The sequence below is a fragment of the Solanum tuberosum genome, unplaced genomic scaffold, assembly GCF_000226075.1.
Source record: "Solanum tuberosum cultivar DM 1-3 516 R44 unplaced genomic scaffold, SolTub_3.0 scf00048, whole genome shotgun sequence".
NCBI lineage: Eukaryota > Viridiplantae > Streptophyta > Magnoliopsida > Solanales > Solanaceae > Solanum > Solanum tuberosum.
The window spans coordinates 1,017,456-1,029,561 of NW_006238976.1; the positions used below are offsets into that span (position 1 = coordinate 1,017,456).

At 31.7% G+C, this 12,106-nt stretch overlaps 1 protein-coding gene across 1 annotated transcript; it reads right to left on the reverse strand.

Annotated features, from left to right (window-relative positions):
* Positions 1-1,026: 1,026 nt before the first annotated feature.
* LOC102589512 (endoglucanase 6-like) lies at positions 1,027-6,692 on the reverse strand. Its single transcript, XM_006343802.2, has 9 exons — positions 6,322-6,692; positions 6,023-6,235; positions 5,375-5,575; positions 4,013-4,102; positions 3,325-3,489; positions 2,869-3,153; positions 2,404-2,752; positions 2,132-2,218; positions 1,027-1,905 (listed from the first exon to the last, which is right to left on the reverse strand). Exons 1-9 carry the CDS (start codon positions 6,514-6,516, stop codon positions 1,613-1,615), a joined length of 1,878 nt encoding a protein of 625 aa, XP_006343864.1. The 5' UTR covers positions 6,517-6,692; the 3' UTR covers positions 1,027-1,612.
* Between the last annotated feature and the right edge of the window lie 5,414 nt (positions 6,693-12,106).

The window sequence follows — 12,106 nt, forward strand, 5'->3', positions numbered from 1 at the left end:
GTTTTAATTTTCACCAAATTAGTGTTTGTTTGTGTTGGTTCTCACTTTTGGTGACTAGTTTATTTGCCAAGTTGAGTGACAAAAATAGTTGGTCAAGTCCAATGTTTTGTATATATAGTTTGAGAAGAGGTTTGTTTTAGATTGGTTTAATGTTTGATGAGACTAATTTTTACTGTATATGTACTAGAATGTTTGGTTTCTTCATGACATATTGTAATAAAAATTTGGTGCTTAGCATATTTGAATAGATCTCCTGAATCGGATGGTAGATTTGATCAGTCTCGTGATGTAGTGAAATGTCTTTTTTGATGTTAAGAGGTTACCATCACAGCAACTTAATTTGTCTAGTATAAATAATTAGGGTTTCCTAATCAGGACTTTTGTTAGTCTTTCGCCATAATCAGAGATGGATTCAAGACTTGTTATCCATTTTAACTCAAACTAGAGACCATATGCAGAAAATACACATAGTACCAAAAACTTATCGAGTTAAATATTGAGTACGCATGTCTTGCATAAGATATGAATAAAAGAGAAATCGTGTTTGAAATGCAATCAACAACATCATATTAGGTATATCCCCACCCACAAGATGGGGCTGAAGAGGATGGGATGAACGCAAATCTTACTTTTTACCCTACCTCAGAGGTAGAGAATTTGTTTCTGATAGACCACGGCTTAAGAGAAAACAATTCAAATGGCATCAACAAGTAGAGACAAAATCTATAGCCCCACAAGATGGGGCTGAGGAGGATAGGATGTACGCAGACCTTACTTTTTAGGGTGCCGCAGAGGTAGAGAGGTTGTTTCTGATAGACCACGGCTTAAGAGAAAACAATTCAAATGGCATCAACAAGTAGAGACAAAATCTATAGCCCCACAAGATGGGGCTGAGGAGGATAGGATGTACGCAGACCTTACTTTTTACCCTACCGCAGAGGTAGAGAGGTTGTTTCTGATAGACCCTGAGCCCTGACTCAAGAGAAAACAATTCAAATGGCATCAACAAGTAGAGACAAAATCTAGTATCAGAAATGGTGTATTACAAGTTGCTAAACTGTTCTTTGAACAGAATACTAAAACCAGAACAAAGCTTACAACATCACAATACAAAAAAAAACAAAGTGAAATGCAAAAATGATTAGGAACATTTCAAGCTTGCATTCAAATTACAAAGGTAAATGAAGACTTTAGATGATATAATAATAATAATATAGAGAAGCAAAAAGCAAAACTTTCTTTGCTTCACAACCCCTTTCACTCTTTTTCTCTGTTTCTCAAACACTATGTGTATATATATAAAGTGGAGGAGAAAGAGGATGAGCACTTGTATAAACTCGTCTCTTCACTCCTTTCTTCCTCCGACTTCTCCACATTATCAACCTAAAACGTCGTTATCTATAGTCCTAATCAAAAGCAAACCAACAAGACGTTGAAACTTACAGACAAACTTCCAAGAGAACGAAAAAAGAACGATGAAAGGACTTGCTTGACCCCGCCGTTTAGTAGTAGTAGTAGTAGTAGTATAGCTGCACAAGTCTTACATTAGCACCACAAGAAAAATGTGTGAGCATTTCATTTCCACTTCCTTTTTTTAACTTCTTGATCTCTTTTAGACTAGAGTGTAGCTTGAAACGGAGACGATTGCAGGTGAAGCAGTGTGAATGTACACAAACTCTAGGCTTTTACCAGCTGGTAATGAGTTGAGCCAAGCTGGGAAGATGAACGAGTTACCATACTTTGTTAGACCCCAGAGAGGACCATAGAGCTTGACTATTGAGAGCTTCAAGTTCTTAACCGTCTTTCCAGACTTGTTGGTTACAACTGCTGAGTATCTGTAGTAAGTCTTCCCATTCAGAGCCCATGAACTAGTTGCCTTTTGTTGAATAGTAACATGAGCATTAGCTGCAAAATACACATGTTGATTAGATTCCATCGAAACTTTACTATTGCAACAACATCATATCCAATGTAATACGACAAGTCTAGTCTGGGGAAGGTAGTGTGTACGCAGACCTTACCCCTAACCTTGGGAGGTAGGAGAGGTTGTTTCTGATAGAAACTCGACTAATGACAATATTTAGAATTGGTCGATATAATACATTGACATACGAATAGCAAGTGAAAATACCTGGGACTGGAAGTACTCTTTGCCTTGGAGCTGGAGTTACTTTAGTTCTTGGAGCTGGCTTTGGCGTTGGCTTTGGGTCAGGAACAACTGTAAGAAAAAATTATCAGCATAAAACTTTGTAACATACAACTAAATGACATATACGAAGATGTTATTACTACAACGTCTCAATCCCAAGCAAGTTGTTGTAGTTGGGACGGCTAGCTAAAACTAGTTATTTTATGATGAATCCTCGGAATACTCATTTAAGAAGTTAATTCACTAAATTGTACCTGGAAGGAGCTGATTGTAACCGCTGTGACCAGCGTGAAGTCTTGCCAACACACCGATCAACGGAGCATTGTTGTAAGTGGCAGGCTCAGTTTGCTCATAGTTATCTCTTTGATCAGCAAAGTTGTCATAGGCATCAGGTCCACCAACAAGAGCACCAGTAAGGAGATTAGGATCGCTTGCCTTTCTACTATACCAGGTAGCATAGCCTCCCCGGCAGCTAACAAAACTAGGATTAACCTTAAACGAGACGATGGAGGAAGCTCTGTGGTGTACTTGTCTCGGGTAATTGTTTCCATATCCCACCATGTAACTTGTTGCTCTTGGGTTGTCACCAAGAATGTAGTCCACCTAGAACAACATCAAACATGATGATAAGTTCACCAAGAACACATTGCTAGTTATCAATTTATGATGAATCGTCATTATACAGACTTGTAGCACTCTATCAAAGTTAATATCTTTACCTGAGACTTGGCGAATGAGAGGAGCTCATTCGGAGAAACAGAACCAGAAGAACACTTGAGGTATTTGCCAGCAGAGGCCAAATAGTCAGAATAAGTAGTGGCAAGGAATGCAGCACTAGTAACAAACTGCATATTGTTCCATCTTTGCCTATAGATGAGACCTCCAGGAGTTCTCTGGGTATTTCTGTCACCCTTTCCAAGACATGAACACATAAAGTTCTCTGCTTTCTGCTGGTACTTCTCAAATACAGGTGCATTATGACCAGCTTTACCAGACATCAAGAACTGCCAACATATAATACCAATTAGCTTATCTTCACGGAGTGATCGGTGTCAACTAAGTTACTCAGACTCTTCAAAAATGTCATCACGTGTGTTCTAATCCTCCAAAAGTAATACATTTTGGATGATTCGACACGTGTACGACAACAAAAGATTGGATTTTTATTTTGTTACCTGAGCAACAAGAGTTTGGACACCAGCATACTTGACATCCCAACCAAATTCAGTCATGGACCAACCAGTTCCACCAAGGGCATCACCATTTCTTCCCAAATAATTCAAGTAAAATTGATTGTTTGATGCCTTGTATAACCATGCTGCTCCCCATAGTAATTCATCCTGTAACAACAAAAAATAACCAAAAATTAGTTGCCATGTGTGCACGCGAAAGACATATCTGTTTACTTGTTCAACTTTATCTGTTAAAACAACTCAAACTAATTAAAGATGGAGGGTAAGTTAATTAGTAATATTTATCACTTAATTAATGAATTTCACAACTCACACATAAAACATGAAAAAAGCAAAAATGACAAACAAAAATTTTCTAAAATAACACTTTTAGTCACTCAATTATATTTAAATTCTGATTTTAGATCTTGTAATATATACGACTTAACATATTTAACCTTCACTTCATTAAAACGTACCATTTTAATCTTTTTCACATAGAAACTATGTTATACTTGGACGGCTTTGTACGAATTTTACATAACACATGAATAAGTACATAAGGGAATATATCATAAAAACAAAAAATGATCAAATGTAAACATTTCAAGTTATTAAAAGTTATAATATACTTTAATTAAATATTAACGAGGGATTTATTAACTCGAAAAAAAGAGTTATAATCACGTACCGCGTATCCACTGACAGATCGGTAGTACTTCTGGGCCACACTAATACTGCTATCATATTTGCCCCTATACTTATCAGCAAACTCGAACAGCTGAAAACAACAAATAACGTAATTAAATCAGAACAACAAGGGTATATTAGGAACTAAATAAAACGTAAAGAAGGTGTGCATTAAGTGATTGTACAGTACAACTGCACCGACAATCCACATCACGTGGAAAAAGCTATGACTAAGGATCATAAAAGTAGATATACGGCTGAGATTCAACGAGTAGTAATCAGACGGTTGTTAACACACTACCCGTGATAGACGGAAAATCTATTGGGCCCCACCATGATCCTTTTGTTGCGCCGAAAGATTTTTGCTAACATTTATACCGGCAGATAAAAATTATCAATGCTCATTATTATTATTATTTCAAATTTAATTATTTCACATTGTAATAAAATGAAAAAAAATAAATTGATCCGAACTAATTCGAATTTGTATGTAAAAATCCATCAAAAGAAAAACCGCTCCTTTATGGAATCGTGTTTGTGTTACAAAGGAGAATGATATGTATGCAAGACTTATCGTTATATTTAATAATTACTTTATCTTAGTTATTTATGATAAAATCTCGACTCGAAGTAAACATTAGTGTGCAAGTATATAGTTGTAACTAATATGGGCCTTGACCTAACATAACTCAATGCACATGGATCCTTTACCTTTTAAAAAGGTAGGACAAGACCCACAATGTCGTAAGACTATTCTCATTGAGTAATTTTGAGGGAACGAATAAAATAAAGTTTTTTTTTTCAACAAAAAAGTTTAGAATCTTTGATAGTGTGAAAATAACGTCATATTTAACTTTAAACTTTTAATTTACATATATTAGTTAATGTCATAAATACTTGTATGTAAAGTGTAAACTACATTCTTTGGTTGCGATTCTTTTTCGAACCATGTGTGAAAATAAATAATTAGTGAATCGAACTACCTTTTTAGTTAATACTCATATTTTAATTATATTTTTCAAATCACAAGTTTCAAAATTCGGTCAAAAAAATTTACTGCTAACCTGCGCCGGTTAAAATATTTTATTATTATGAGGATTTATTTATTACGAGCATAGAAAGGCGTTAAGAGTAATAAATTACGCCCCCACAACTAACCTACACCGACAAAAAGGCTGAGCTAATCGTAACTGCCTATTTACTCGGGGCCCTCACTAACATGCGCACTTTTTCCAACGCCTAACTAACCTACACCTCTTTCTCACTCTACAGTCTACTCTACACACTGAAGACCGAGCCAATTTATTACTAAATTAATCATAATTAGAATCATAAATCATAATTAATAAAAAAATTAATTAACCTGATGTGCATGATTAAGGAGTTCATTAGCATAACCCGGATTGTAACGACGGAAGACGATGGAAGCAGCCGCCATAGCGGCGGCTGTTTCACCGGCAAGATCCGACCCGGGATGGTTCGGGTCGATTCGATAAGCAGCTCTTGATGTAGTCATATCTTCTGGTCTTTGCCAACAGTAATGGTCCGTATTACCATCTCCCACCTAACATAATCATAATTAAAATTAGTTAATTCACCACTAAATCTAAATTAAACTTTAATTTACACAAATCAACATTCCATTTGGTCCAATTTTATGTCTATTATAATAATATTAGTTAGTTAGTTAATAAGACACTTTTATTCCATTGAAAAGGACTTTAAACACATAACAAACACTAATATTATTAAAACAAGTAAAATCATTAGCTCAATCACCTTACATACAAACTCCACTTAAGTGTCTAGCTAAGTAATTACTCGCACTCGATATTTATATCAAACTAAATATGAAACTCACTCTAATACAAACGAAAATGAACTAACAAAAAGGACATCTACCATTAACAGAACAACTTCATATAAGCAGACCGTCAGTCTTGTATTAAAACTTTCACTCACTCTAACACAATGATTAAACGATAAAAATCGGGTGCGGATAAATTTTTACCTCTCCGTAAAGAACATAAGGTTCAGGATGAGCTTTGAGTAGATAATCAGTACCCCACTTAACAGCATCCATAGCATGGCTAAGTTCACCACTAGCAGCCATTTGTCTACCATATTCCAAAATACTCCATGATAACATTGTGACAGTAAATGCCATGGGTAAACCAAATTTCACATTATCACCAGCATCATAATACCCTCCAACCAAATCAATCTACAAAAAAAAATTCAAAATTCAAATTCATCACAAACAATTTACAACTAACAAATAGCTAATTAGTGAGTAATTTTATTACATACCCCACTAGCTTTTCCATCATTAAGTCCAGAATTACCCCTCCATTGAACTCTCTGGTTATGAGGAAGATACCCAGATCTCTGAGCTTCATAAAATAAAAAGCTCTTACTCAAAGCTTCACCATAATTATGCCCAGCTAATGCTACTGGAACAACAAGAATAATCAGAAAAACCAGAGAACCAACAAAACCCTTCATTTTTTGTGGGTAAAAATCACTTCACTGTGCAGATCTGTTGTTTTGTATACAAATAACTACAAGTAATGGGCAATGCTGGTTAGTTTATCAGATAAAAACTTACTGATAAACTAAGCCCTTTGATATAAAATGAAGTTTGTGAAATTTGAGAGCATAAAGAGAAGAGGTTGAAGGAGTATATATGGTGGAGGGAAGACAAAGTGCCAAAAAAAAAATTAATGCAGTTTATTTTATTTTTTTAAAATTGTTTTTTAAAAAAATTAAAATAATTTGTGGGAATGGAAAAAAAATGGTAGGGGTATAGTGCCATGTGCTTTTGTTCTGACTATTTAGGGGGAAGATGAAATTAAATTAAATTTTATTTACTAAAACGAGAAAGAAGAAGAAAAAAGTGTGTTTATTAGGAAGAAATTAAATAGTCAAAAGAGTTTCAGAAAAATGTCTGTGTAATGTTTCTATGTTTCACACTAATAATTAAAAATAACAATGATGTCTCATTTAATATAAGGAGTTGTATTTAAAGAAATTGCAAAATTTAGTGTAGCATTCTTAGGTTTACAATTATAGTAACATACCTGGTGTAATTTTCGAAAGACCCTCGACTCAAGTAAAACATATCAAAGTTATTTGTAAAAGAAATATAGAAGTAAAACGAGCATAACAAATAGGAAATGCATTAATTAGCATTCAAAATAACAAGGAACGGTAAAAACAACAAATGATACGATAATCGAGGTACATTGATTTTTTTTATCATTGTGCAAATTATCTAGTAGTTGTCACGACTCTAACAAAGCTCTAAACTATCTCAGACAGTAATTTAAACCTTTTCAAAAGTATTCGTGAGGTAAATTTGGACTTTTATATCACTTTAGTTTTCACGTCATCACGTGAAATTCATACATTTTGCGTGAGAGCTTCACTAATATCAAGAAAATACGAAATGATTTGCTAACGACAAAAACATGAATAATCCTAAAACTATAAACATAGGGACAAAATTCAAAAGGTAGAAAAGAGTCATTACTATTTTGTATGTGGAAAAAAAATTGGCATTGACAAATGGAATGCTTATTAGAAATAATATTCGAACAGTGTGCAAGTTTTTACATTTTTCTTTTACCAAGTTGAAAAGTTAATATTTTAGTCAAAGATAAAATCCAAAAAGATCGAAAATAAATAAATAAATATTATATTATATTCACAAAACTATCTATTATGAACTAAAATTATTGAATTCGAATAACCTTAGAACTTACACTCGACATTCACCTTTGAATTTAATAATTTTTGGCCGAGCATACGCATAGAATGACATATTTGTAGTTTTTAAGTCAATTCTTTTTAGACTATCATGCATTTGCTATATTATTATTATAATAGGTAAATAATTATAAATATATATTCCTAAAATTCAAATCTATAGTCTATATTATATACTACCATTTAAATAAAATATTTACTAGTGCATCACAATCTACTTTTTTTTATTTTAATTTGTTTGATAATTCCTCACTTCGATTTTAATGTTTGGTTTTTTGTTAGGTATATTGCAACATATAAAGAAAATCCAATTTGTTGCTTCTTTACCTTAATTATTTTATCCAATGATGTTGATATTTGCATTTTTATCTAATTTTTAGCTCAAACATTTTCTTTTTGTCGTAGATTATAATTCTTATAACTTAACGATTAAAAAGTGAAGAGATTTAACTGCTCCTTTTAGTATTTTATGTTTCAATCTTTTCATAAACTTATTCAAAAATTTCGTTAAATATATGAAGCTGTGATGTACAACTTTGTATTGTCACTTGTCAGTATTTACTAAAATTGCATTTTCTTCTATGAAATTGTCTTTTTAGTTATTTATATGTATCAGACTATAACAGATAACGAAATTAATATAACAACTATAATAAACGACCAATAAAAGTGCATTTTATTAGGAACTAATTCATCAATTTAATGTCATAACTCACTAGAAATTTTGAGTCAATGACAAAGAAGTTGACTCGTAAGAATACTAAACAAATCAAAATTGACTAATCCTTAATTAAAACACGTCATTAACATTCTAATTAGTAATTAGTGTGTTGCTAAACTTGCCGTGACCGTTACATAACCGGTGTTTGCCGGTAATCACGGAGCTTTTGCCTTTTTGAGTTATTATGTGTGACGTGCTTTTTAATTTGTTGTTCTCATTACTTTTCATAGAATTATTTATTTATTTTATTTTTAGTATTTAATTAAAAAGTTTTCACTTTTTAAAAAGTACAAAATAAACCAAATTGGCCGTTGAATGCGGTTGAACTAGAAGACACGAGAATAGGTCCCCAATTTATTTATTTAATTATTTTGCTATTTATTTTTTTGGTTATTTGAGTAAAAAATGAGTTTTTGTTTTGGTGCTATATATAATAGTGTTAAAAATATTTATATAATTTGTTTACTTATATGTTCGGATAACTTTCACCTCTCTAAGTTAACTTTCAAAGTTAAGTTTGGTTCAAAATTTATTTTCTTACCATTGATACCAGAATCAACTTTCGGAGTTAGTAGTCTCATATCGATGAGTGAGATGACAATTTTATCTAGTATATATAGAGGTGTCGGAGATATAGTAACCTCACATTAGTGAATAGAATAATTTTAATTAACAAATGTTGTGGTAGAGTTGTAAGTAATCCTTCATTCTTAAACAGAAGTCTTGAGTTTGAGTCTCTTGGATATGAAGTCGTCTTTTATAGAGAGCACTTTAACCCCTCAATATAAGACTTTTCTACGCGAATCCAGATTTAGTCGGACTCCAATCTACTGAATTTGTTTTTAAGGTTGAATTACGTCAATCGTCCATTTTCTTATTATAGTAATCCGATAAACATGATATTTAACTCGTTATTACGTGTTAAAATTATTAAATATTTTCTAAAAATATTATGTTGACAATGTATATAACTTAAATGCTAAATAAATATTTATTACTTTTCAAAAAGTAGAAAAATAAATAAGATTTTGTTCATCTATCAACACTTGCCGTTAATTGCGGTTGAGAAGTAAAAGACACGAGTATAGGTCCCCATTTTATTTTTCTCCTTTTTTTTATATTTCTTTTCATATTTTTTATTTTATTTTATTAAAGTTTTAGATGTTTGTGAAAAAGGGCAGACGGTTCGGAGAAATAGCGAAAATGCCACTTGTTATTTGACCCGCCGGCGCCGTAGTAGTAGGTTAAAAATTATGAAAGATGTCGGTGGTAATGTGAAAATGCGGAAAGGGCAAAATTGGCAAGTAAAATTTTTAATTACGACGGTGTGTTATTTGTCGGGCTTTTTATAGCATTTAAAATTTTACTTTAGTTAAAATTAAAATAATATTATTTTTTTCTTTTGAATGATGAGTTAATGAACCAATAAAGATGAGTTAATCCATGTATATATTTACAAATTAACATGTTATATGCACACGGATTAACTGTGTTTAGTTGTTATTATTGAGTTTAAAGTCTTGAATAGATTGTGGTAACAAACTGAAGGAAGCTGAGAATGACGTCAAGTCATTGTGCTTTTTATGTTGATTTTTTTTTTAAAAAAATCTCACGTGACACAAGATAATTAGGTAATTTACAAAAATAAGTTCAAAATCAACTATTGAAGCTTTTTCTGAATTAAAATTGCACATTATGCATTAAACGAATTTCGATTTATTAGTATATCATTCTCATTTGCTTTAAGTATATATAGTTTTTATTTTTTTCCTTTTTCATATTCTTCTGTGATCCCATTACTTTTGTGTACCTTTTATTTTTCTTTATTATAAAAAAAAATTGGTAATAATTTTTCTTTATTATTTAGTTGTAGTTGTACCAAACTTCTTGAATATTGAGCATATACACTATATATATGCATTCAAATTGGCTTTACAAACTATACAATAAATTCAAATTTCAAATGACTTGCAATTAATGCAAAGAGAGGGAAAAATAGCAGCGGAATTTTAGCGATTTGTCCAATTTAATAATACAAATTTGCAAATATTTAATTAATTAACAACTTAATTAAAACACAATTTCTAAGTGGGTATGATGCTTAAATTTGCAATTAATCCAGATATTATGCACCCATCATTTGACTTATTCTTGGACTTTGGAATTTGAGTTCCCCATTAATACGTTTTTTTTTAATTTCATTTTATTTGGTCAATGTATTTTGTACTTTATTTTTAATTAATTTAGTTTAATTAAATACATTAATTTATAATTGAACACTACCATAAATCTACAAGTACTTCAAAATGGCATGTTTTCCGGGAAGTTTCTGAATTTTTTTCATTATTTTTTTATGGTGCATTAATGTTGTCTTCAAAATAAAGTAATTATTTAATTATTTATTTATATATGTCAATGGAATTTCAATTCGTATAAAATGCTTAGTTGTTCCAATGAGCTATTGCGTGGAAGCTTGTTAATTGTAGATCCAATTTGTTTTTTGAAAATATTAAAAAATAAAAATTGTGATAATGCTTGAAAATTTAGTATTTTAAAGTATTTATAATTATTTACTCTAGTTCAAATGGAATTCAACCTCTTCATTATTTACTCTTGATTGACGGGGAGAAGCATCTCAAAGTATGGGACAAAGAATGTTATTCGTAGTAATAGTGAACTGAGCTGATCTCAAGCAAACGAAGATTGAAGGATCATTTGATTCATTAAGAGGGATAGCAGTGCCTCCGCCCGACACCATTTTAGGACCAAGCGTCAATCTGGTGATAAGCTGCTCGATATTTCTTGACGAAGCATATGACAAACTTAGGTCTTGTGATGAATTTCTGAATGTGTAACCACAATATCAAAAGAAATTCTCCTTTGATTCCTTTGACCTGAAAATATTGCTTGTATTTATGATATATCTAATTTTTTACTATTTTATAAAACTGAAGTTTTGACCAAAATAAGCCATTGTTTAAATCAATTCACCAAAATAGTATGTTTTTAAATTTTTTTACGAAACTAGTATAAACGTAGTCCACAGTAACGTTTTATGCTTTATTTTATTTTAAAAAATTTAATGAGAAAAAGACGGACTGCTAACGGCGTTAAATAATAACACGTAACTGGGAATCACGTTTTAACTCTAATACGTTATTGGGAATAACGTTTTAAGCATATATCTTTTAATCCTATACTAGAATAAAAAACCCCCAATTTAGTTGTACTAATTACAGAAGAAAAACAGGGGAGATTCACTGAAGACCTAAAAAAACCATCTTCTTTCTCCTAACCCACCTTCAGGTTGCAATTATGGTGATAAACAAAAAACCCATCTTCTTTCTCTTACAAAATTGACACTTAATCTTTACTCGATTTGAAACCCTTTTGTTCTATACAAGAGATTTGAGAGTTTTGTTCGACTACTGAAGATTAGACACACTACAAGAGATTGGAGGTGAAACTTTCGAAAATTTGAAGGACGTCTGCAGATTTGCTTAAAAAAGGGTCAAAAACCTTTGAAAAAGAAGAAATTTTTTGTGATTGAGGTAATTTTGTCATACACTGATATAGTTTATCTTATAGTTGATGAATTTGTTGTTT